At 40.6% G+C, this 27,683-nt stretch overlaps 1 protein-coding gene across 1 annotated transcript in view; it reads right to left on the bottom strand.

Moving 5' to 3' along the window:
* The window catches only part of USH2A (usherin), a 455,954-nt gene that overhangs the window by 375,585 nt on the left and 52,686 nt on the right, over positions 1-27,683 (bottom strand). Inside the window, exons 10-14 of the mRNA XM_088666687.1 lie at positions 16,448-16,643; positions 14,543-14,673; positions 9,188-9,383; positions 2,139-2,780; positions 1,851-2,034 (exon numbers count right to left, since the gene is read on the bottom strand). Of these exons, the coding sequence (XP_088522813.1) occupies positions 1,851-2,034; positions 2,139-2,780; positions 9,188-9,383; positions 14,543-14,673; positions 16,448-16,643 (1,349 nt within the window). The remainder of the gene's footprint in view (positions 1-1,850; positions 2,035-2,138; positions 2,781-9,187; positions 9,384-14,542; positions 14,674-16,447; positions 16,644-27,683) is intronic.

Raw genomic sequence — 27,683 nt, 5'->3', positions numbered from 1 at the left:
TTACATACTGTAACTAGAACTACTCCATAAAGAAGTTAGTCCCAAGTGACCGCGACTAAGCAGTCACTTCTCCAAACACACAGCAACATAGAAAATGGAGAACACACACTGATCAGAACATGGAAGCCATGTGCTCCTCCATGCTAGTACAACAGAACACACCCTCTTCAAGTCACATGTAGTGGAAGTCTGTCCCAGCTCAGGAAGAAACAGGAAGTCTTCTCCTGAGTAGTACAAAGCATCCCCTAACATGTCCACTGTAGGAATGTTGTATTCATAGCTGTCAAGTTCCGGATTGAAAAATCCGGGACCAGCAGTGGCGTGGCACCGGAAGTCGCTTCTACGCTACTTCCGGACATGTGTAGAAGTGACTTCTGGCGCTGCAGACATTTTCGAAATGGGCAGAGCGGCGCCAGAAGTCGCTTCTACGCACTTCCGGACACACGTAGAAGTGACTTCTGGCACCGCGGCCATTTTGGAAATGGGCAGAGCAGCACCAGAAACATGGCCGCCAGCAGGAGTTGCTTTCCGGGGGATTTATGGGAGATAAATCCATTCGGGAGACCAGTGGGAAATGGTAAGAAAATACGGGGGTCTCCCGGGCAAAATGGGGTACTTGGCAGCTATGGTTGTACTTGACTGCAGTTTTACATCCCACAACTGCTAGTAGGTCTGTTCACATATTTATTGATGATGATGACAATATTGAAATTCTTACCCACCCTTCAACATAAAGTCCCAGGGAAAGTTGCCCCAAGATTAAAACATAGAAGGCAAATCAGTTAAAACAATTCACAATCAGAATATGGTGGGTCAACACATAGTATCAAGGGCCAGAATTACTTAGAGGGCCAATATCTTCTCCCCAAGTTAAACTGGACCCCTATCCTTGGCTGGGCAATGGCTCTCACCACCACCACATGACTGTTTTCAATGCTGGGTAAAGACAAGACTACAGTAGGGGCTAATCAGAATAGAGAGCTTCTCTGAACTTCATTTAACAAGCTGATAGACTTGTTTGGCGGTCCTCTTGCTCTCAAGCTTGGGAGCTGCTCTGATCTGTGCCCTGGGGATTCTGTACACAGGGGATTCTGTACACAGGGATTGCACATCTTACTATAGGCTTAGACATTAGACTTGGGATGATTTTTCACACTTCTCAGTTGTGTGGGGTTTTTGTCCAGGACATGGACAAAAAGCATGGAGAATTTTCCCATGTGACTTGCTTTACCGTTTGACGAGCATATGTCCTCACCAAACACACATAATTTTGAAATTTCTTTTTTAAAAATGTCCAGTAGCACCTTAAAGGTAAAGGTGAAGGGACCCCTGACCATTAGGTCCAGTCGCAGATGACTCTGGGGTTGTGGCGCTCATCTCACTTTATTGGCCGAGGGAGCCGGCATACAGCTTCCAGGTCATGTGGCCAGCATGCCCAAGCCGCTTCTGACGAACCGGAGCAGCGCATGGAAACACCATTTACCTTCCCACCGGAGTGGTACCAATTTATCTACTAGCACTTTGACATGCTTTCGAACTGCTAGGTTGGCAGGAGCAGGGACCGAGCAACAGGAGCTCACCCCATCGCGGGGATTCGAACCACCAACTTTCTGATCAGCAAGCCCTAGGCTCTGTGATTTAACCCACAGCACCACCCACGTGGGTTATAAGCTTTCGTGCATGCACACAGAAGCTTATACCCAGAACAAACTTAGTTGGTCTCTAAGGTGCTGCTGAACAATTTTTAAATTTATTTCAACTGCGTCAGACCAACACGGCTACCTACCTGAATCTATAATTTTGAAAAGACAGCTTTAAGAAGTCAACTCTACTCTGCAATGAACACTCACCTCCCAGCTTCAGAGTCAAATCCATAATAGTAGTCCCTGCAGTGGTCACATCTCTTCCCAGCTACAGAAGAATCCTGGCAAATGCACTGGCCAGTGAGACTGTTGCAAACCTCTTCTACTGAACCAGTTGGGTGGCATAAACAGGGAATGCAACCATTAATACCATACAGAGAAGCATAAAATCCTGATAAAGAGGAAACAATGGTGTGAAAATAAGACCATTGTCATATGAGAAGGAAAAATGATGTAAAACAGCATTATGAGCACTGGATTTTTTTATTTCCTTACCTGGTTTACACACATTGCACCTTCTTCCATGGTGATGAGGCAGACAAACACATTGTCCATTGAGCTGGTCACAAACTGTTCCTGGTCCTGTTCCCAGAGGATCACAGTCACAAATCTCACAGCCAAAAAGGTTCTGAGTAGTGAGATTGTACATTTGAGGCATGCACTGACTGCACCGAAGGCCTGTGACACTAGCTTTGCAAGGACATTGTCCTGTTGATTTGTCACACAGCGAAGAGCCATTTACTGTACCAGCCTTATCACAGTTACAGGGTAGACAGGCTAAGGAATCATTTTGCTGCACTTTGTAGTACCCATCTAAGCAGTCACTACATCGCCTTTCCCCAAAGTTAGGCTTGCAGATACACTGCCCTGTGTTATGATCACACACTGTACCAAAAACAGATCCTGCCATTTGACAGTCACAAGGCTTACATCCAAAAGCACCCAGCCCGTAAAAACCATCAATGCAAGCATCACAATGAAGTCCTTTGATATTTTCTTTACAATTGCATTGACCAGTAGAAGGATTGCAGAAATTGTTCACAGACCCATGGATATTACACTGGCAAGGTTCACAACCATCGTTCTTTAAAGTATGAAGAAGTTTATATCCAAAGTTGCAGTGATCACATCTTAAACCTAAAGAAAGAAAGATCATCATTATAAATCAAATAAGGAAATTGAGCGGGGGGTGGGAGGGATATAAACTTTGCATTGCTGAAGTTCCACTTTAGGAATCCTTGAAATGGAAGACACTAATAGGACATCTAGGCCAATTCCAATTCCAAACCAGCACTATCTTACAACTCTGACCAGCTATGGGTCTCAAACAGCAACACACCACAAATAGAAGAATCACAGAAAGTTGCCTGAAGAACAAATTCTAGCCAATTCAGGAAAGCAACCCATCTCAAAACCTTTAAAAGTCTCGAACAGAGAGTCAACAGCCAACAGGATCTGGGGGAAATTCCTTCCTGACCCAGAATATAGCTTGGACAAGAACCAAATACAGTTCAAAGGATAGGCACAACGGGACTTCCGCTTGAGGCGCCACGGAAGATGGCTGAAAATCCCATCGCTCCGACTCTCACGGGGTAATTAGAGGCTGAGATGGGAGTAATCAGCCTCCCAAAATCTTCCTGGGGATCCAGGAAGACGCAGTCTCATCTGCTGATGCCCAACAACCCAGCCCCAAATTTGGAAGGAAGGAGGAGCTGGGGGGCACTGGATGGAAAACCCCCGAGAGAGTCTGGCTCTTCTGGACACTGTCTCTGCGAGCGAATGAAATTCCATTTCTTAAGATGAAAATTTGGATTTAAGTTTTGGACATGCTTCGAGCGAGGAGGGAGGAATTACTCTGCTAAGCAACCCAGCCACTGAGGTGCCAAAAAAGTGGAAGAAGGTTTAACATCTAAGTTGGTATGTTGGAATGGAACGGAAAGGGGGGACAAGCCTCACTTATTATTGTATTTTGCTTCATTATATTACTTGGCAAAAAAAACAACAGAAGAACCGTTTACAATATCTATAACAAGCGAGACTGGAAAGTTTGGTATTCGTTGACATAATGTGGCTTTAAAATTAAAAACTGTGTGGAAATGAAAATATTCTATAATTAAGGCTTTTGATCTTTGATTTGCTTGAAAGAGGATAAAAGATTCTCCAGACAGAAGCAGAATCTCATTAGCCGCTGGAGTCTTGTTAAAAAAACCTTGGACAGTTTCCTGGAATCTTTTGTGGGAGTGGTGTCGCAGTTTTAATTTGGAAATCCGCCATATTGGAAGTCAAGACCGGGCTGCAGAATTATAAATAGTCATAGGGGAAGGTGAGCCTTTAATGTGTCATTACATTTGTAGTTCCAGTTGGATTTGGTAAATCTCCCCTGGAAAGGCTAATGTTTGATGTTTGATGCAACCAGTTTGGGAAAATTACTGAGCAAATGCTTAGACTTGATTTTATCAGAACTATTTGAAGATGGCGGCTGCCAGCAGTGAAAAGACCTTTGGATTGATTCAGCAGAAACACCAGCATGTGAGGAGACATTGCGAACTTATGGAAGGGAATCATAGACATAAAATCCACACAGAAACACATCATTGTTTGTTTTAATTCGCTTGTGAGAACAACTCAGGGGCTGCAAAAGAATGAAGGATAACAACAGAAAGAAATAGAGGAACCATTGGAATGATTATGAAATGTGGTAGAACTATGATGATCATCAGAGCCCTCCAAATTTGAAGCATGGGAAGTCCCAATTTTTTAAAAAATAATTTGGCAGAATATATGAATTATTTGATATGTATAATTTGGAATATGTAATATGATTTGATTGGATTGTTAAAGTGGAAAATTTAATAAAAATGATTTAAAAAAAACAAAACCCAAAGGATAGGCACAACTTACACATGAACAATGTCCCGTCTCCAGCAAGTACACCTGCAATCAATGATGAATCAACTTTCATATTAGAAACCAATTCAGCTGCGAATGCTAGGCTCAAAGACCGAGCATATGCTCTGTGCAGGCTGGAGGTCTCAGAAAGTAGACTGAAATCATAATAATGCTGGGTTGTTTTTACATACATACATACATACATACATACATACATACATACATACATGTATAACCAAAACCAGTATATCAAGTCCACAAGTTTTCTCCTTCCAAAGCCATGACTGCCTCAGGCATGGATTATGAGGGGTTTCTTAAACTTCTATTTTTCATTCAGGAATTGCATTGTTCCTAATGTATAAACTGCACTACCAAAAAAAATTAAATCCAGAATATAATTTGAGAAATGCCAACCCACGTTTATGCATCTCTCACCTTTTTATGTAATGAAAATAAAATGATCACCACCCTGCCATTGTTTAACTGCACCATACAGTAAAATAAAATAAAATGGAAGTCCCATGTTTTAACAAGTTCATTCTTTTTTTAAAAAAAAAGTTACATAAAAATACACACATATATATATTTAGAATCTCCTATGTAGAAAAAGCATCTCCCCAAACTGTGGGAAATACATTATATATGGATAAAAACTGGAGAACTCCAACAGACGGCAAGTTCCTTTAGCAGTGATGAATGGCTCACCTAAGGCATATCATTTAATTTCAATAAGGAAAATAAAAAAGGACCACTATTGCCGCAAATTTTAAAAATAACTGTATTGTTAACAAGAATTATGACTCATTTTGAACTATTAAAATTGGTCTACATGGATTCATATCATATCAGTTTTAAAAATATGCACCGTGCTTATTTGAATATGCCATACATATTCCTGACAGGTAATCTATTCCTAACGATACTGAGAAAGGCCTACAGGGCATCACATTCAATGTTAACAAGTACAGGGGAGTTAGCACGCTTGGCATTTAATTCACATTCTTCTCCCTTTTTTATTCTAGATGAATGACCTACTTTAATAAAATTATTGGTGCTAATGTATTTTACCAGTGATAGGATCATTAGTAAGATTTAACAGTTGTGCTAACTCTAACAGCTCATGCTCCATAACATTGCAGCACTTACTTACATTTTCTGTTATCAAGCTTGTTTAAACAGGCACAATGACAATGGACTCTAAGGTTACTAGTATATCCAATTGTTGTTGTTTTTGAAAGTCAGCACATATATTTAAATAACTGCACATGCTGAATACATAGTATTTCAGTATCGCTATTTTGTTCAGTAGTAAAATGGCACCCCAGTTCTCATTATATGGGTAGTTGGGAGGCGCTATTATATAGTATATACAGATGGTGCAAGTATGAGGTTTCACCTTCTAGTAAGTAAATAAGAAATCCCCACTTGTCCAAGAGCTTTGGATCAGTCTTCCCTGATGAAGGAATAAAATGTACATAGCTAAATCAGAATACAACGAAAATGCCTCTGCTAGAACCCATCTTCACTCCTGTTAATAATGTGTGCATGTCTACAGTCTGAAGTGGATGGAAATGGAAAGAAAATAAAAACTATTTTCCAGAGCTTTTCTTCCAGAATGAGTTAAACACTTCCAACATTTTCAAGTAGTATTGCTCTGTAGCTGACTCATGCTGCTGCAATCAAATACTCAGCTCACAAGTAGTACTAACAATAACTTTTCTGTGGCTTTTGGTTGGGCTATTCAATACTACACTTTAAGACATCTAGGAAGCAACATTATACCAAATCAGACCACAGGTCCATCTACACAGTAGCAAACTGACAACAGCTCTCCAACGATTCAGAAAGGCGCTTTCCTCAGCCCTACCTGGAGATGCCAATGTTTATTTTAATCTAAGACTTTCTACATGCAAATCATGAGGTTTAGCACTGGTTTCCCTGACCAGCTGACTATGACCAAAAAGTTTCAAATGTTTCAGATTGCCAAACACTTTCATGTGTTCCTGAAACAAGAGCGTAATCTGGGAGTCTGCCTGAGTACAGATCTTGCAACATGGTGGCAAGGTCCAGTATAGCCTCTAATTCCTGTTATTTCAAATTCCTCCAGGATTAGATAGTAGTGACGGTGCTTATCTGACCTCTTGGCAAGGGAGCAGCTGCTGCTTACCAAGAGTACGAGTGGGAGGACCAAGGTGGTGGTGAGGTTTGGTGCAAACACACTGGCAGGAGCACCATAATGGCTCTATCTATGCAGCACTAAAACCCCTGCCACTTTACTCTCTACTCTCTCCTTCCCAGTAAGAAACAGTGCTCCTGCTGCCAGGAGGTCAGGTAACTGCTGCCGGCTCACCTTGCCATCACTACTAGATTCCTCCATCTTCTGCATCAAGCAAAAGTAACCAATGAATATTTGAAAATATTCAGTCAGAGACATACAGATTAAGGAATAAATTAGCACACAAAGTGTATGGTGCTCAAAGTGCGCATATCAAATCAGTAGCAGTGAGTAGACAAACTTAACGTCTCCCATCATTTTCAGTGATATATTATTTCCTGAGAAACAGGATATAATTTTAAAATAATTTTACCTAATATGAGATCACCATGTGAATAACAAAATAAGTTTGAACTGCTCAATGGTATTATGAAGTGTGACTGAACATCCAACTATATCACTACTCCCTAATTACATGACAGAGATGCTTAGTTTTCTGAATCTTTCCCCTATCACTGTGGGTGTCTTTTGTCTTGTGCTAACAAAGTTGTAGATGATGTACCTGTTCTTAAAATGATAAAGGAAGATTAGAGTCTACAAGAAAGTATTGCATATATTTCACATCCCCCCCCCAAAAAAATTCTCAAACTCTACCCAACCCTGGATTCCAGGAAATTTTACATCTCTCATGTTTGACTAATTATGCCATAGTACTCAGTGACACCAATAAATGTCTGAAAATAGCTAAAAGCATTGTATGTTATCCAGACATATACTCAGCAGAGCTCTGCTCCTACTGAAAGAAGTGCATAATTATATTATTATTATTTACTGTATTCCATTTCTATACTGCCCTTCATCCAAGGATCACAGGGCAGTTTACAATATTAAAACACTAATGGGGAGTTGCCCAATGCCCACGTGTTGTTGTCGCACTGCAGCTCCTGTCCCTTCTGAAAATCTGATCAGGAGGATTGGGGGACACTTAGCAGCAGCATAAGAGATGGTGTATGGAATAGTAGTGGAAAGAATCAGCAAAAATTGACTTCATTCTTCCTTCTCAGGTGGGAATCTTCTGCTGAATTTTGGTCAGTTCCATGAATGGAAGGTACCATTCATTGGATCCAACACATTCCATGGGAGATCATATGGAATTGTTACTTTCTCTGCACACAGGGGGGAAAAAACCAATTGCATGAAAGCTTGTGTGTGTGTGTGTGTGTTGGGGGGGGGGGTTTAAAGAGTCAAACATGCAACCCACAACCTGCAGCCTAAAGCGGTTAGGTCCAGAATAAGCTTTATCACTTGGTGCTGTTGATTATCCACAAATTGCACAAGTCCCCTGGGAATCAATGAAATTAAAGAGTAGTTAACCATGTTTGCCCATAGGATTTCTCCACAAAATAGGTCTTAATAACGGGAAAGCTTTTTTTACACTTAAACATATTTAGCATCAATACATGGCACAGTTTTTTCTGCAATGAAATGGTGTATAAATAGATACTAAAATACAAAACGTTATTTTAAAACCGCATGTCTGGGGCATGTACAGTTACCACTCAGAGTTCCTTTCATCAAGAAATTTTCCTTGCATAATATTCTCATACATCAACATTTCAAAGTGTATAATATGCCCTGTATATTTTGGGTGTTTGATAGATTTTGTCCTTACATAGATGTGGCTCCCCTCAAATATGCTGGAAGTAATAAATTGCTATAATCAAATCTAATTTCTGGAAAATACCTGTGGGAATAGCAAACAAAAAAGCATGTCTTGTCAAAAAAATGATAAATAACACTGAAGGTAGTAGTTTATTATAATCAACTTGGCATTGAATTACAAAATTAAAATTATGTGGCCCTTGATAACTAACCCTAGCAATGTGTAAGATCTGTAGAATTATGTTGACATTTTGCATTTCATAGGAACAGTTCAAAGAATTATAATGGGGGGGGGAATGAAAAGATTTATCACAAAGGACCCTGTAGCGCATAATATTTTTGAGGAGAAAAATCCATTTATTTTTGTCTGTTAAGGAAACTGACATAGAAACTACTTTGCTTAAAACTCATTAAGTTTATAGCATCATGCAAAAAGTGCTGTTTTCCTGAAAGAATCATTTGTGCAGTAAGCAAATTATATTATTTCTGTCCTTTATTATTACAAAGTGGTAGGTGCTCCTGTAACTACTAAAACCTACTAAATGTAGAATAACCCAAAGAGCTGATTATACTTTGCTTTGAGCTGTAATTGGGTAGGATAAATAAATAAGCAACTGCATATTATTTTGTCAGTTTTCCATGATTTCTCATGAAAAAGAATATATTTCACCTGATGTGTTTAAAAAAGAAAGAATGAAAAGCTTCGGCGCATGTTTTTTATTTCTAATTTGTAGACAAAGGAAATATATCTGACTGTAGATTATTGCCTTGCACCTACCAATAACATTTTCTTTACACTTGCACTGGCCTGAATTTTGGTGACAGGTAATATCTCCATTGACTGTCCCAGAGGTATTGCAGTTACAGGGGCCGCAGCCATCAGGGTCTGACTGCTGTAGATTGTAGAATCCATCCTGGCACTGATTGCACTGTCTGCCAGACACATGTCTCTTACAATTACACAGGCCTCCAATCTAAAAGGATACAAAAAGAAAAATGTTGAGGAATGATGAACTTATCTTCCCCCACCCCCACCCTGATAAACACTGATTAGCAACATGGGTGGGTTGGCAGGTTGGACAATCTTTAAGTGGGAACAAGGACAAAATAGGCCTCCATAGTTTATTCTGTAGCAGTTAACTCACCATAAAATAAAACTATAGAAACTGTGAGAATAAAAATTCATTAGAATGACTTTAAGGAAGAGCTCACACAGGAGGAGGAGGAGGAGGAGGAGGAGGAGGAGGAGGAGGAGGAGGAGGAGGAGGAGGAGGAGGAGGAGGAGGAGGAAGGGAGCATTGATGAATATGAATTGATCTATTATCAAACATAAACTGGACAGAAAGCATACAAAATCACCACCAAGCACACAGAACCACAAAATACTAAACAGGCTTTCTGCTTTCAAGGAGTGCCAGCTCCAGGTTTTGTTGGACCCTGTTCTGATTTCACTTCTTCACCACTGCCCATTCTCATGTTCTCGCCCTCTAAACCCCACCCACACCACTGGATGGAAGGAAAGAGCAAATCAAGTCAAGGGACTTTAATAAAATTTCTTTTAATAAAAAAAGGCACTGCTTGCATTTGTTAGTGCTTTAATCAGAGGTGGGAAACCTTACGTCCAATGCATCCCTCCAGGCCTCTCTACCTGGCCCATTGAACTCTTCCCAGATGCACCCTCTCTCCCCAGGCCACCCCTCTCACTGACCTTGCTTCACACACCCCTTGGGTGTTTTTAATAGACTAGAGCACATCCTTGAACTATGACAATGCATTTTGTTTGCCTGTTTGGAGGATAGAGGGAAGGGTGTGAGTAGACAGTGATCTACTGTACAAAGGTGAAATTATTATTCTCCCCCGCCCCACTTTATGCTCTTGACTCCAGACCCACCACTGGCATATGGCCCTGGAAGGTTGCCCAGAAGAGACAACAGAAAGGAACAGAGCCAGGTAGTTCAGGGAGATGGCAGTGGTGTGTGCCCAGTGATTCCAGCTCTTTACATGCACACTGTCAAGACACCTTTATTTTAAATGTATTATGCAAAGGTCACTCCCTGTAGTAGTGACAGTGATAACTGTCAACAAAGTTTCAGTTTTGTATGTTTAGGCATTTGCTAAGTTATTTGTTACTTTTATGCTAGCTTTTAATGACATTAGATTATTAAGCTTTATTGACTCTATTTTTATGTGCATTTTGTGAAGAAAGTTTCCTTACAAAGTGGGCTATAAATATGTTAAACAAACAATCAAAAACTATGAAGCAAAAATGAGGCCAGTGAGGGTTTGCTGAAGTATAAATCATGTTAATGCCCAGCTGAATCATCTTACAGCTTCTTATAATATTATGAAGGAAGGCTTGTATAATTGGAGAGGAACACCCCTACTGGGAAGTGAAAATAACGGAGCAGCTTTTTGTTAGTTATGTTCCATGAATGTTGTGCAAGGTGGCAAAAGACTTTTTACAGTGTAGTGACATAATGTATTGGGTGTGGCATTATGAGAAACACCAAGAATATCAGCAGTAAATGAACTCAGGTGCATAGTACCCTGTTTCTCATATTTTAAGACATACCCATAAAATAAGCCATAGCAGGATTTTTAAGCATTCAAGGAATATAAGCCATACCCTGAAAATAAGACATAGTGATAGGCGCAGCAGTAATGTCGACATCCCTTGAAAATAAGCCATAGTGTGTTTTTTTGAGGAAAAAATAAATATAAGGCGTGTCTTATAATATGAGAAACACGGTACATAAACTTGTTGGTATAATCATTTTGCTTTTCCCCAGCAATGCTCTTCTGCTAGGTCACAGCATGAGATACTTTCTAGTAGCAGAAGTACTCCTCTTTGGTTCCAGACCTGAAAAAGGAGGCTTATGACACACAGTCTAACACAAAAAATCCAGTCTGTCCTCAATGAAGAGGTCACCTTACCCACAAGAAAGTCCAGCACAACAAATGATACAGTTAGATATGGGTGGCTAGCTAGCATTAAATATTATCTCTGTACTATATATTTACTTCAGTGCTGTGATATACAGAGGTGCACCTAGTCCCCCTTGCCCCCTTGCCAAAGAGCTGTATGCCTCCAAAGAGGGAGAGGCCATGGACTAGAAACTCAAAAAAGTTTGCTTTTCATCACCTCTCGTCCTCTGCCAGTGACTTCCTGCCTCCTGTGCTCTCTCCACTTGCTGCTTTCCCTTCTGCGTCCTCCCTCCCTCCCTCCCTCCCTTTTATCTCCTTTTTCCTCCTTCTGCAACTCTCACCCACTCTATCTGTCTTTCTTCCATCCGAGCCCCACTGGCAACTCCACTCACATTTCTAATACTGCAGCCAGCTGACTGCTGTGATGACCCAGGCCAGCAACTAGATTCCTCCATCAAGGTGCCCAGAGAAGTCTGTGAACATCACTCAGCTGCCCAGAGCAGCAGAGGAGCGGCCCAGGGAGTGTGCAAATGGGTGCCCTTCTCACTATGGCACCGTTCTTTCTCAGATATGGTACATGGCCAAGAACATAGCCTGGATTTTTGCAGGTGGGGCGGGGGGGCAGAATCTCAGTTTGCTATGTATTTTTATTGAATTTTATTGATTTAGGGTGGGCTGCTGCCCCTCTGTGCTCCCCCAGGCTACACCCATGTGCATGACAGTACATGAGAGTGCAGTTCCAACAGTGACATTCCACCTCCGAAATGCTCTCTTCTTCAATGCAATCAGCATCTACACTAACTGACTTTTGACACCCAGTAAAAATGCAGCTATTCACCCGAGCATTTGGCTAAAGTGATGCCCCTTATTTGGCTGGAGTTGTTATGAGGTTAGCATATTGTTTGATTTTATATTAAGTTGCATTTTGAAATACTGTTTTATTGTATTTTAATGCTATTCCTTGATCTGGAATTGTGTGATATGTACAGTATAAAATTGAACTCTTTTCTAGATTGTGCCTAAAAAAGAATACAATGTCATCAAGGAAGTTTTGCCACTGCAAAAGAACCACTTCTCTAAACCAACTTTTTGTGGGGTGGGGTGCCCCCCCCCCAAAAAATCCACAGGATAAGAACTTGTGATTGTTCTCTTCCAGAATCCTGCATCTTCGTTTAGGCTAAATGACAGATAACTGGTTCTGTATAGGAAAGCATTGATAAACTGCTGGGAATGGTAAATTATGCAGAGAAAGTGTATTGTGGCCCATTTTTAACACATTTCCTTGAAAATTATCCTTGTGACGTGACAATTAATTTTCATGAGCCAAGGCCTTATTCCTTATGATTCCATCTTCCTTGGGTCAGACCTGGAAACACTCCCTTCAATAATGCCTTTCTATTTCATGTAATTCATTTCAGCCCATACTCTCCAGCCTTATTAATCTATTTTTTAATGCCTCTTAATCATTTTGTTCTACCTTGCTCCTTTTGCAGCAGTCTATTGATGCCTTATTGAGCTGTACAGTTCAACCCATTTTTCCTTATTTTCTTTTTTATATTATCTTGATTTTCGACTCATTTCTCAGTCTTAGCCTTCGCTAAATTTCTAGCTATCCAAAAACAAAACACCCTACACTTTGCCACCTTGAAGCAGAATGGCTTACCATTAAATTGCTGCCAGTGCTGAAAAACTGCCGCTTGAAACAAGAAATCTCAAAATTGTCATTTAAATTCTCCCTTCCCCTCCCCTCTCTTTCCCATTCTTACCATATCATGCGACTTTCAAATTGTTTCTGGAGTTGTGCTATTGGCCAAAAATGTATCATTATTAGAGGCAGAAAATCAGGCCCTCTGCTTTAGACTATTGTCCCAGTTTAACAAGTACAGGGCTCTAGGATTTCACATTTCTTTTTGCCAGCCTAAACCCCAAGCTAGCAATGAGCTCTTCACAGGTAGAAGATATCAAATCTTGCTGTGCTCACAGAGCCTCTTGAAGGATCAAAGCTACCAATAAAAGAATGTCCCCAGTGAGCATAAAAACAAACATGAAATGACAGAAAAAGCCACAAAACGTTACTGGATAAAAGGATTTTTCATCATTGCACCAATGAAGAAAGTTTAGTGTCAGGCAAGAATACAATAAGGGAATTGGGTTTGGACTGATCCAGCTCTCAGCCAAAGGCAGGATTTTCTACACGTTTTCCTGCTCTTTTGAAAGAAACGGATTTATTACTGCACTAAATGTTTTTGCTCGCAAATGAAAGCAGTGACTTAAAATAATTGGTACCATTTTGGCTTTTTAAGATAAATTTCCTCTTGTAAATAAAGTAACAAATTTGTCGTCATTTGTGTGTGTCAGTTCTCCAACTCACCCTTAGCCTGGCATTGTTGTCTAACAGTTCTTCACATAATCTCATATCCACGGAAAGCAAAAATTGGAGAAATTAAGGCAGTCGCTCTGCATGTGTGAACTGCTCTTTATCTGCTGAAAGTTTCAAAACCCATCAGGAAACTATTTAGCAAGTGGGAAAGTGTTGTGGGCTACTTAAGTGGGTTTTCTTTTTTTAAAAAAAAATAGTGTTCTTATAGTACATTAAGACATTTTACAGATGTTTTTGATATTATTATCATACTTCTTCAGTCTTTGGAGAGATGGTGATCCAGATAACAGAATCATAAAATAAATTCGTAAGTCCTATGTGAATCTGCCACTATTTTGGAACAGGATTTCTTTCTTTCTAAAAACTTTAAATGTTATCTATCCCATTAATTATTGTAAGTCACATTAGTGCCAACAGCTGCCAGTTATAACAAGTATGATTATTTGTTGTACCTACAAGATGCCAACCACTATTCGATCTCCAGTTTTCACCCACACCCAACCAGTTGGCATTTCATGGCAAATCATAGAATCTTAGAGTTGGAATGTACACAAGGGTCATCTAGTCCAACCTCCTGCAATGCAGGAATCTCAGCAAAAGCATCTTTGATAGATGGAATGTTCAGTCCTTATTTGGATGGGTTTGGGCTCCCCTACCCTCAAGTTGGCTTTTTTCATAAATATATTTGTACTTCTCCAATTTCAAGGCTCCCCAAGCCTGCTAACACCTCCCTCTTGTGTATGGGTGTTGTTTTGGCTACATATGCAATGGTTCCCACAGCCTGAATATTGGGAATATAGGGTGACATTATAGGTTAAATCCACCTACCTTATTGCAGTGCTGACTACTGTTTTTGGTGCCTGCTATGTAGCATTTGCAAGGGTTGCAAACATCCACAGATGAGAGATCTGCATCTACATGCCGATAAAAGAAATCTTTGCACAGCTCACAATTTCTTCCTGCATGAAGGAAAGGTTATGCATTATGGCTTCCAATTCATTAAAATTAGCGGTATAATTCAAAATTAAAGACTATTCCTTTGAGGGAATTCTATAATTTTCAGGACGTCCATTTTAATGCACCTTTCATCTCTACCTGCCAATTTAGTGATCCAGAGCATATGAAACAATGAACCTGTTACAAACTGTGTTTTACTCCATTAAACTTCCATCTGTTACATAACACAACACTCCTATAAAGCTATTCTGTATGAATATATATTCTATACTTAAAAAAGAGAAATTACTCTTAAACATCCAACTTTCCCTACCATCCTTAAGGAGGAAAGCCAAGAGTACTAAAGGAAGTGTCCCAAAACCACCACAAACATAGCAGGCAGAATTAGAAATTCAGAAAGTATGTTCTATTTTAATACATTTTAGAGCAGGCATCCCCAAACTTCAGCCCTCCAGATGTTTTGGACTACAATTCCCATCTTCCCCGACCACTGGTCCTGTTAGCTAGGGATCATGGGAGTTGTAGGCCAAAACATCTGGAGGGCCGCAGTTTGGGGATGCCTGTTTTAGGGTGAAGCAAATTACCAAACTAAATGACTTAGCAGACATGAGTTGTAGAGAGGCAGAGTTCCACTAAACTTCTTTATTCAAAATATTTGGGCTTTGCTTCTACTTGAGACAAACCACAAGACATTTCGCCAGTCAACCATATCCATTGGCTAATGCATCCACTAGGGAACTTGTTTCCAGTGCTTGATGGCCCTGAAAGACTGTAGATTCTGTTGGTACACCAGGTACTATGTTGTACAGCCAATTCCCTGGCTAAAACAACAGTCTCAAGGTGAGGGCAAAATAGTTTCTGAGGCACATTGGCTCTTATGTAAGCACAAGATCTTGAAACATTTGATAATGCCTAGCCGGAGTTATATGAAGTTTTATGATGGCTGACTAATGGTTGTTTTAAATTGTTTATAAATTGTTATATTATTTTATGTTGTTAGCTGCGCAGAGCTCCCTTTTAGGAGGAAGTGTAGGACAATAAAAGGGCAATAAATAAAGATATTGCACCACTCCATCAGCTGCTCCTGTTCCTGTTTATTCATGACCTGATGGGCAAGAGCTCTCCAGGTTTTCAGGCAGGAGTTTTTTCTAGGCCTACCTACTGCGGATTGAACCCAGGACTTTTGATAAGCATCACATGTCTCCTACCTGTGAGCTACCCCTCTTCCCTGCTGCATTATAGTACATGTAAAGTGTGCTAATGTGGTGGGAAGGTCACAGGCATCAGGGGAATCATGCACCCAGCCTGATACACACATTGGCCTGTATTAAACTATGGATAAGGTCTCATCAGCACAGGGATGTTCCTTCAGCAACATAAACTTTCCTCTACTCTCATGCTCCCTAAATCTGTTCTGGAGGTTCCCACAAACCTCCAGTGCAGATTTGGGAATGGCACACCCCCATTCTGCTAGCAGGAATCCTCGCAAGGACTTCTGCTAGTGCAACTGGTTAGCTGAATATCCCCCGCTGTGTTTTTTATGTGGGGTGTGATCATATCCCCTTTTCTAACCATGTGAACTAAACTGCCTTGGAACTTTATTTTATATAAAGTTTACTTGATTCTATAATACATGCAGATAGTGCAAACCAATCTCATTTTCCTGGTCTGATATGTACCATGGAAATTTCCTTACAATTCAACCTCAGGTGTAATGATGCTTTGGAATGACTGCAAGAGCCAACCACCATGGACATATTCTGTTCTGTTAATTACCTGTAGTGTTATGTTGACAGTTATCACAGACTCCGCCACCTCCTCTATAGTGTTCATTAGGGAAAGAATCCATTGTCCTGTTGTAGTGACAGCTTATTGCATGGCCGTAACATTGACAAGGCTTGCAATTATAAGCATGAACTTGATCTCCAGGATGAAAAGGCTTGTCATTGTACAGTGGCCAACAGTGATCGCACTGGAACAAATGGAGAATAATAAAGAGATTATGGTTCAAAATGTCTACATAGGTACAAGTATGTATACTGTCATTGTGTGTTCTGTATTGTGTGCTGCAATTTTTTAAAAGATACAACAGAGAAGACATGCACAATACGCCACTCAAGACACTCCTACAAAACGTACAGTGCAACCCTAAGCATGTATTCACAGGGCCACCTTACCCATAGGCACTAGGGGTGCGGGGCACCCAGATGCCAGGCTCTCAGGGACACCAGGCCAAGAGTCCAGGGCCCGAGAGTTTGCATCCAGGGAAGAGCCCACCCTTTGGTCAGAGTGCCGTGGCGGGCTCTTCTGCTGCGGGAAGCTCTGCGCCGAGAGTTCAGGGGTGACTAAGCCAGCGAGACACTGAGGCGGCCGGCCAGCTCTGCCCTCCTGCGCGCCTAAGACTGGGCAACCTGGGGGGGAGGGGTGCAAGGCGGATCTTTGCACCCTGGCACTGCATATGCTTAAGACAGCCCTGTATACTCGGAAGTAAAACCCACTGAGTTTGATGGTACTCGCTCCCTAGAAAATGATCTATCAACTTTAGCATTTGGCTCTGATCCAGAGGACAACATATGAAGCTTTGCATGGAAATTCCTGACTCTTGAGTGTTTCTCATACCAACTGATGGTCAGGTCAACATCACTGGTCAGGGATTGGATTTTTGGAATTATTCCATACACTCGCTTTGTTCAACAATGTCATAGGTGGAAGCACTAACCAATCTGAACCTGTGGATCATATATTATGCAGGAACCTCCAAGTCGGATGTAGGTTGTTTTTATGATATGGCACTTTTTGTGCTTTCAGATGACATACAAAAGAATGTCCATAAAAAGAAACTTATTCCCACATTCAGACCATGCTTGCTGCATCATGCCTTTTTTTCAGAATCGCATGCCTTTTGCCTTCATTTAGAGTTGACATTCTCCACCCTCCACATACAGTATTTTTCAGTGTATAAGACACCCCCATGTATAAGAGGACCCCTATTTTTTTAACGCAAAATTAAGAAAATGCACTATGCACTATCCATGTATAAGATGACCTCTTATTTTAAACTTCAAAAATTTAGGAAAAAATATAGTCTTGTACATGGAAAAATATGGTACATCATTCACAGGAGCCTGCAAGCTTGCAAGTGAACTTGCAGTCAATGAATAACTAAAAATTACATGAATGTTGGGTGGAATTCAATTTTGTGAAACATCGGGAAGAGAGAGGGGAAAGCCCATTTGCACAAACGGAAGCCCTTGCTTCCCATCCCCAGTGCCTCCATGTGGAGCCTATACGCACAGCTGTTGCGATTTGTGAAACTCCATAGGGATGCTTGAGGAATTCAATCTTTGCAAATTCTGGTGCAAACTGACCGGATCCACACCTCCAGAACTAATGTGTAGATCATATTGCTGCCTGAAACTCAAGAGTGCATGGGAGTTGCCCAAGGAAAGTCCAGGTGCATTATGCATGTTTGGCCTGATCTTTGATTGCATTGCATGAGATTTGAGGCCACAATGCTGCTAAAGTCAGCCGATAGAATCCAGAAAGGAGCTGCAACTGATTACAAAAACCAACATTTCCCTTTGGTATTCACTCTTGAAAACAGAGTATTTTAGAGCTAGTTATCTGATCAAACTTCCTTAAGAAATGTCTGTATTGAGCTGGGTTTCTAAGTGATGCCCACTGCAGTCTTGGATGGTCACTACAACAAGGTCTGTACACAGGCAGACATTGTATTTGTAGTCTACCTCAGGTGGAAGACATCACTCATCTGTTGGCCTCCCCTTATAGAGAGACCCATGAGATCACTTTCTGAAACCTTTGTTTCACACAAGCAAGCAGGTATACTAAGCAGCAAAGATCTGTTTTCTTTTGAGTGACAACAATAGCTTTATAACACACAAAGTGGCCCTCTATACACTGGCTACTACTACTAATAATAATAACCAGGGGGAATGAGTTATCTAAAATCAGTATAAATTGCTGCGGTGATTCAAATGTTTAATTTGAAATCAAGCTGAATCTGTTTGCTGGTATCTCTGGTAACCTCCCTTACATTATGGCTGTATGATTTGTATTGTTTTGTTGGTACTTATATTTCACACTAGTTGTTTAGATTTCTTTTATAAACAAAAGCTTCAGCTGCAAAGTATATCACTATAGTATAACACTCTAGTTGGAGTTTTGATACTGGGAAACTTATAATTATGAATTGGTTATAATATTAATATTATTAACAGTAAAATAAATTTCCAATTTGAATCCACAGGACAACTGTTAATATTAAGACTGTAGAAATATTTACCTATTAGAAGTTCCTGTGGTTATATTAGAGGTCACATTCACTAACAGGTGCTATGCTAAAACCAGACAAGTAGAAAGAGTATAATGCCTTGTAATGATCCTTCCATCATTCAGAAAGGGAGGCTAAATTATTCAAATAAATTGTCCTCTACAAATTATTCATTGAGCTTTGCTATTCTTAAACCATGTCTTCCTGTACTTTCCAGCTTCAGCTTCAAGGCTAGACAAACCTTGGACTAGACCAGGCACCCCCAAACTTCGGCCCTCCAGATGTTTTGGACTACAATTCCCATCGTCCCTGACCACTGGTCCTGTTAGCTAGGGATCATGGGAGTTGTAGGCCAAAACATCTGGAGGGCCACAGTTTGGGGGTGCCTGGACTAGACAACCCTTGATCCTTGAACCAGAGCTTGAGATTTTTGTTGTTCATAGAATCAGGACTAATGTACATAACCAAATATAAATTTTTTTCCTTCCAGTAGCACCTTAGAGACCAACTAAGTTTGTCATTGGTATGAGCTTTCGTGTGCATGCACACAAAAGCTCATACCAATGACAAACTTAGTTGGTCTCTAAGGTGCTACTGGAAGGAATTTTTCTATTTTGTTTTGACTACGGCAGACCAACACGGCTACCTACCTGTGACTAGTACATAACCAAAGTCTCTCCCCCCCCCGTGGTGACTTTTATGAGGTGAGGACAGTTAGTCCAGGAACTGTCATTAGCAACTGGCTTCCTTCAGATTTTAAGCTCCATTATAAACATATTTCTATGGAAATATCTTCTTGAGGCCCTGTATTTTCAGAAAAATTGATGTTGTAACCATCAGCACAGAAATGTCTCAATAATGTGCCATGGTTGCATGAAGACCCTCAGCAGAGAGACCACCAAGCCACCTGGCTGCTTCAGTTTAGATGTCTTGTGAAAACATTTATATTTGTTTGCATAGCATTTTGAAATACCGATTGGATTAGTTCCTGTTGTTGCCATTGTTGTATTTATATTTTTAAATTGCTTCCTCCAGCATGGAGGCAGTAACCATGTGAGGAAAAACACCTTAAGGACACAACTGTTCCCTCTCTTCTTCCTCAGGAACCCATTTTAAATAAGCTAGAGGGATCTCTACAGCGAGCCACTGAAACAGAGTCAGTTCAGCAACACAGAAAGCTACCAAACCCTCTTGGTGACCGTTCTTACTAACCTAAATAGGAGCCTGTTTAATTTGCTGTCACTATTCCAGCTTGCTCTTTTTGAGATAACTCTGACAACTTCAATTTTAATTGGCTATTTGAAACTAAAATCTCATATGGATTTTCATCAGCTCAGCAAAATAAATTGTATTCCTGTGGGATAACAACCAAGTTTTTTTGATAATACAATGGCTCCTTCACAATTCTGTGTATTACCAGGTTGTCTAGGCACCTGTCTTAGGATATTCGAGACAGCACCTTGCTATTTCAACAAATACTTTCCACAAATTATTTTAGAAATCTACGATCTATGGCCTGTGAAATTAAATCTGTTTGCCAAGGATGAGTTCATGGACAAACCCATCACTACCACAGGCATCTTGAGAAAGTTATTCAGAATTTTCCAGCTTGTAAAATTTCCAGCTTCATCCAGATAGCTTTCCCACCCACCCCGTTGCTGTGTGTCAAAACTAGTCAGGGGAATCAATTTGAGGATATTTCATTTTCATTCATGCAGAATATATATGCTTCTTCTGATGTTCTGGTTAAGGTTGTTGTGAATGAAGGCAAAATTAAGTGGAATTTCATTTTAAAATCCATAGTAACCTGTCCCAAGGTATGCTATAAATTTAAAGGGGGAAAAAATCAAGTTAGGGTGAAATATTCTCACAGTTTGCTGCATAAATATTAAACTGGTGTTAAGTTAGTCTTTGAAGATGTTAGATGGATTTTGCTATTACCGTTTTTTAAAGCTAGTTTTCAGCAGTTCTATATCATAGGTGAAAGTGAATTTGAAGAAAGCAAGCTTATGAAAGTGTTTAACCTATCATTCTCTCTACCAAGTGTATATCTCATCTCTCTCTCTCTCTCTCTTTTAAACCTACATCATCTGTCCAAAGATTACAGAAAAGAGATAAAGCAAGCATTGAAAGGTGCTATCATGTTTATCTAATAGATAGATAGATATAATTAAAATGAAGCAGATTGCCACTTTCCCCATCAAACTTGTTTTTATTTACTTATAAAAGTATTAACATATCACCTCTCACAAAATAACAGAGCGGTGCATGTGAAAGAAGTGCTAGCTGTTATGCAATATGTTCCATAGGGTGGAGGTCTGAGCATTCAGTCAAAAGAGCCCTGCTGGATCAAGCCAGAAACCCACGTAGTCCAGCATCCTGTTCTCACAACTAGTCCTAAGTAGAACCTGTGCACAATACCAATCTCCCCACTTGTGAATCACAGCAAAAGGTCTTCCCTGGTTCTTTTGGCAGTTCTGCAGCATCTTATTCTTCCCACCCAGCCACCCATCCCAATACCTGAACATCAGTGGGACTGAGCAGGTAACAGCAGAGGGAAAATGGGACTTTTACTGCATGCTGTGACTGGAAGAAATGCACTTCGGTGGCAGCACAGGAAGCACCACTACTGTGGAAGATGCAAAACCACTGAAAGGGAAGGAAAATGACCAAGGGTATATGGATCAGCCGCAGCTACTGCAGCTAGCTGGCTTGGAAGACATGGCAAGGTTTTCTTATATGAATGTTTGCATCTGGGTCACATACACTTGCTGCTGCTTCCAGTTTGCTTTCAAATTTTGGCAAGTATCTCTAGCAATAGTGGTAACTTCACTGAAAGATGCAGTGTCCCTTGCTTCGTGAATATAGATGATTTAAGTGTGTCCTTATTTTTGGCTGTGTACACAATTACCATTCACTCTTGCTCTCACTGCTGGTGTTTCACACTGTGTACACTTGAGAAATACTGCTGTGTGATGTGTTTCCATTCAAACCAGCTTCCGTCTGATTTGAAAATGTAACCCACATTCACGTTGAATTTGCTGAAGTGTGTACATTAGTGCAGGCACAGATGACAGCTTGGCGTCTTGAAGATGTAGGGAAACGAAAGAGATTGTGCACATCAGATGAAAACATCCCTGCCTGGTCCCTGGTGTGTGCAGCAACATGCAAATATGACTTGAAATGCAGCAGGGGGGAAATGACCTCACTGCATAGACAGCCTTCATCTGTAAAATGTTAGAGGTTGTAATGCAAGCCACCAATGCTAGGCCATATGGCAAAACTGGTTAAAAAGAAAAAGAAAAAATCCCCAACCTCTCCACAGTGAAATGGCGGGGAGCACATATAGCCACTTGCTGAAGCAGAAATCGTGTCAGTCGAAGCAATTTCATAAAACTGATCTTATTACGCTATGTAATACAGAAAACATGTACAGTGGTACCTTGGTTGTCGAACTCAATCCATTCTGGGAGTCCATTCGAATCCTGTAACCATTGAAAAACCAAGGCGTGGCTTCCCAAAGAACAATCTGTACCTGCTGCCTTGTGGGACATCTTCAGGAGAAGAAAATGCCAAGGAGTAAATCCAGAGTGGAGTCCCTAATATGGTTGGATGATGACTGGTAAGCCTCCTTCCAGCAACTCCTGCAGCCAAGCTTGTGCCAAACGTATTGCTCCGCTTTCCTTTGGATCACATCAGTGAGGCCAAGAAGGGTCTTGTCATTTGGGCAGTCCAGGATCTCCATACACACTGCCCAGGCTTCTACCCCAGAGAGGTCGCTTCACCCCCAGAGGCACACTCCACTGTCTCTTGAGACAGACAGATGCCAGCAGGATATTTGGTTGTATGTCATTCTCCAGAAAACGTAGCCTGATCTATTATTATCTATCCCCACAGCAGTGGAAAGATGATAGAAGAACAAAGATGCAGGGACTCTAAAGGGTTTATTTAAACAATGTACCCTAAGCATTTTGATTGTATTTAATCACTGAGACAAATCTGTCAGTTTTCATACTTTGGAAGCAACCTCTCTTAGATGTTTGAATGCTGTTCAGGGGCAACAATGTAGAAATAGTGTAAGACTGCAAAATGTTAAGCTAGCTAGCACCAAACACCACCAAAATTGCAGTAAAAAAGTGACTAAAATATCTCCCAATATTTGAAGCTGAGTGAAATACATTTTGTTTTAATTCTTTGTTAGAAGAAACTGACATTACTGTATACATGAAAATATACAATTTACCATACTTGTCTATTAAAGAAGGATACTTCAGTGCAATCCTATAAAGTACATGTCTAGTCAGAAAAAGTTGCATTAATTTAAATAGGGCTTACTACCAGATAAATGGACATAGGATTGCAGCCTTGATAAGTATAATTAGAGTCACAGAGTGTGCAAGCTAATTAAAACTGGGAAACCTACTGAAACAACACAAACATTGACCCACCAAAAATTCAGATAGGGCATTTGCACCATTCATTTAGTTTGTTTTCACATGGTATCACAGGTCCTGCCAGAGTGCTTGGCGAATTCCAGATCCTATCAAATATTTATAATTAATCCCCACAAAGTACCATTTCACAATACTCATTCTAATTAAAAGGACAGTGTCAACTTGTATTTTTAAAAGACTTACTTCATTTTTGTGATAGACCATCATTTCAACTGCAGAGGTTCAACTTTTAAAGTAAGTTGGTGAATCAATCTGATTTTTAGCAAATGCTTTAAATCAGTCTTTTGACCACAAATACAAAACATGCTGAAGCCAACATCTTGCGATGTCCCCCCCCCCAACCTTTCTGCCTGTACACCTGCAAGCTTTTCACTCCTTTTCCAGAAACTTTGGTCTAATTATGCTGTTAAATGCCCTCTTACAAATCCACTGGAACAGTGTGAGCTTCATATTTGTTCAGATTGCTAAAAGCAAGCCGCAATGTGTGATAAAGTCTTAAAACGAGAGATGGCTGTTGTTTATCAAGCTTAAAAGGGGATGTTTCCATGCTACAAAAGAGTTTTCGCTATAAAGTAAGGAGGAGGATGAAATGGAGGCTTTGTACATGAGGAGCAATGCCTTGACTTGGGCCTGGTAGAGCACAGGCAGCCAGTGCAGTATCTTACAGTTGGTGGCACATGAACCCAGTGTACTTTCCTGCTTAATATATGGGCAGCTGCATTCTGCACCAACTGCAGTTTCTTTCCTATCTGGCCCCATGTAGAACACATTGCAGTAGTTAAAACATGGGTTTATCAGAGCATGGGTTACTGATGCCAGGCTGTCCTGGTCTGGGACAGGCTGGTCTGGGAATGGCTGTAGCAAGTGAACCGCTAGAGCTTACCTTACCCACTACTGACCACTTAGGCAACCTGGACATCTTAAAATCATGAACAATACAGATCTACTATGTAATTGTTATATACAGGAGTGGGCAATACAGAAGGTCCTGACACATAGCATCTGGTATAATTGTCCACGTGGTTCTGCTATTACCGAATCAATCATGATCTCCCTTTCCTCTCTCCTTGCTAGCATACTTTAGACTGTAAGGTCCTTGGGGCAGATGCCTGCTTACTTGTTTGTGGTTTGCTTTTCCTGCAAACAGGCAGTAAGTTTGATGGTGCTATGCTATTAATAATATAAACACAATATATTCCTTTTTTTGTTATTTTATTCTCCATATGCTTTTTCTTTTGATCATTTACATTAGAAAATCCTATAAAACAAAACAAAAAGGGGGGGAGGGGTAAGAGGAAGAAAACGCAAAGGGGGAAAACAGAAAGAAAGAAATCAAACAATATTTCTGTGTTTGCCACGGGCTTCGTTGAAGTGCTCTGACTGAAAGCAGCTTCAAAGGTTCCTGTGGCAGAGAGAGTATGAACAAGGTTCTGCTGGGACACTACATCTGTGCCCTCAACCCTTTGCTTCTCTAATGTTTGGCAAAGTCAGTAAAAAATATTCCTTTTCATACCTTCCAATGTCAAGAACTGGAACATTATCAAGGTTTAACTTTGCCATCGCTTGCCAAATTGACTGCAATGTAATCCACAAAAGCCAGTGTTTATTGAGCATTATTTTAATGGCTAGCAGGATTCAGTGAAATTGAGGCAATTTTCCCCCCTTTTGGAATATATCCAGCTCTTTATAGAAAAGAAAAAAGAAGAACATTAGCAACAGGACTTTGCTTCTGTTTCCAGTAGAAAACAACAAGTTTGTACTAAAGCCCCTTCATATTTTATTTCATTTAAACAATATACAGTAAAAAGCATTGCAATGTGTTTTTGAGTAAGATGGTTTCTGGCTATGAAACCAATCTATTACACTTGCAGGTAAAAAGTTTCTTCCAAAGTAGAAAGTGAATCCAACAAGGGAAGGGGGTGTGTGGTTGTTGCTTTGCTGGGGTGTGTGTGTGTTGCTTGCTTCTATAACGTAAAATGAAAGCCCCACATCCTATGAGTTTCTCTACATGCTACCAGAAATACATCGAGGATGGTGTGATACAATGTGATGCTGTCACTCCCAAGGCATCAAATGAGAAAATAGAAAAACAGGAATATATGAAAACACAGGGTGCTGCCTTATATTGAATCAAACCCATGGTCCATCTAGCTTTGTTTTGTCCACATTGGCTGGCAGGAGGTCAGCAGTGTTTCAAGCAGGGAACCTGACTCAGTTCTACCAGGAGATGGTGGGGATTGAGACTGGGATTTTGCTCCACCACTGAGCTATGGCACTTCACATCCCACACAATGCAACATTATGTGGCATCGCTTCTATTCCAGTAGGTAGCTGCAGAGAGTCTCATGCCGCTGTGAGCACAGGGCTTTTTTGGTAAGGCAAAAACCAACATTGAATTGGAAAACCTTCAGCCAACTCATGAGCTAAAGTAAGGTTACTACAAAACTGGTTTCCTATAGGACTGTTTACTACAGGGAAGCTTTTAATCTTTAAGAAATTAGTGTATTTTAATATTTATGTTGGGAGCTGCCCAGAGTGGCTAGGGAAACCCAGCCAGATGGGTGGGGTATAAATAATAAATTTATTATTATTATTAATATTATTATTACAAATTGCACAACTCGTGTCTATTTTTCTATTTAGGATATTTGGAATATGAAGGATAAAGGTAGGCAAAGTGCAGTATTCTGTAAAAGTCTACTTTATTTTAAATACATACACAAATCTAAGAACATTTTGCAACTTCCCCATACAGCTTCCACTGGCAATTTTTAGAACATTATTTGCCCAAGCTTTTTGCCGATGGAAATCTGGGTTTTACCTTGTTGCTGTTTCTCTGCTTTAGTGGTTTTATTGTCATCCTTATGTTTTAAGCTGTAGATAACTGATAATATTTTTATCCCTCTATCGCATGTTGCTCTGAGCATTCTATCAGAGATTGTGATTTTATGATTTTCTGTTTCTTGGAACACTTTGGAAATGCATTCTTCATGGTGAAAACAAACTGCGTTGTCCTTCAACACAGCTGGCAGAACAAGGAGGACTATAGCTCAATCATAGAGCTCAATTTGCATGCAGGAGATCTCAGGTTCAATCCCTGGTAGCACCACTGAAAAGAATCAGGCAGCAGGTGGTGTGAGAGCTCTCTGCATAAGACTCTGGCCAGGCACTGTCTGTCAGGAAAGACAATACTGGACTAGAGGGGAAATGGTCTAATCTGGTATAAGGCAGCTTTCTGTATATCTGCATATACACTGCACACACACACCCAAGAATACTAGCAACAGTAGTATGTGAAGGATCCTGGGAATTGTAGCTCTGTGAGGGTTAAACCACAGTTCTCAGAATCTTTTGAGCAGGGGCGGATGGTTTTAAATACAGTGGTAAAAATCTGCCTCGACTCTGACAGGGATTCCTTCCTCCAGGTAATGCTTTCGGACACCTTCCTCCCCCCAGGGCTGCAACACTTCAACAGGAAGGTACAGCAACTGGGGCTTTCAGTGGAATTTCTCCGCTCAATGTCCTTACAATCTGCCAAAGCCTCAGTCATTACTAGGTTGTGGGACATTGAGCTACAAGAACTTATATCGGCAGCAGGCAAAACATGTTCCCCCCTTCTTTTCCACCTCCCGTGGGCTCATGAAACAAAACCTAATTATCTCGACTTTCTACTGAACCCTCAAGAAAGAAGGGCATTTTCGTTGGCCAGGTTCAACGCAAACCCATCAAACCTCCTGTGGGGAAGGTTCTTGGGCAGGGCGGAGGGTGAGAGGATCTGTCCGTGTCATGACCCCCAGGTGGAAAGCCTTCTACATATGGTTCTTCATTGTAAACTTTACGACGACCTTCGTCAACAATTCCTGGACCGGCTCTGCATCCCCAGAAGGAGACCAGAGCGGGAAATCTTACAATTCCTATTGTTGGGGAAAGGACCAGGTGCTCACCAAGACAGTGGCTCATTATCTTCATTTGCTATTTTCTCGTCGTTATATTCTGCAGTCGTCTGAATTATTAGAAGCCCCAATGTCGTGAAAGCGGATAGCGGAATACTCCCTTCTCTCTCTTAACACAGCGTTTGCCACAGTGATAGTTTTAATATGCTATTATTTTGCCTTTATTATGATGCCAATAAAGGTTTTACTTACTTACTAAATACAGTGGTACCTCGGATTAAGAACTTAATTCATTCTGGAGGTCCGTTCTTAACCTGAAATTGTTCTTAACCTGAGGTACCACTTTAGCTAATGGGGCCTCCCGCTGCCACTAC

The sequence above is a fragment of the Zootoca vivipara genome, chromosome 3, assembly GCF_965207765.1.
Source record: "Zootoca vivipara chromosome 3, rZooViv2.hap1.1, whole genome shotgun sequence".
NCBI lineage: Eukaryota > Metazoa > Chordata > Lepidosauria > Squamata > Lacertidae > Zootoca > Zootoca vivipara.
This window is presented reverse-complemented; position numbering and strand designations above follow the sequence as displayed.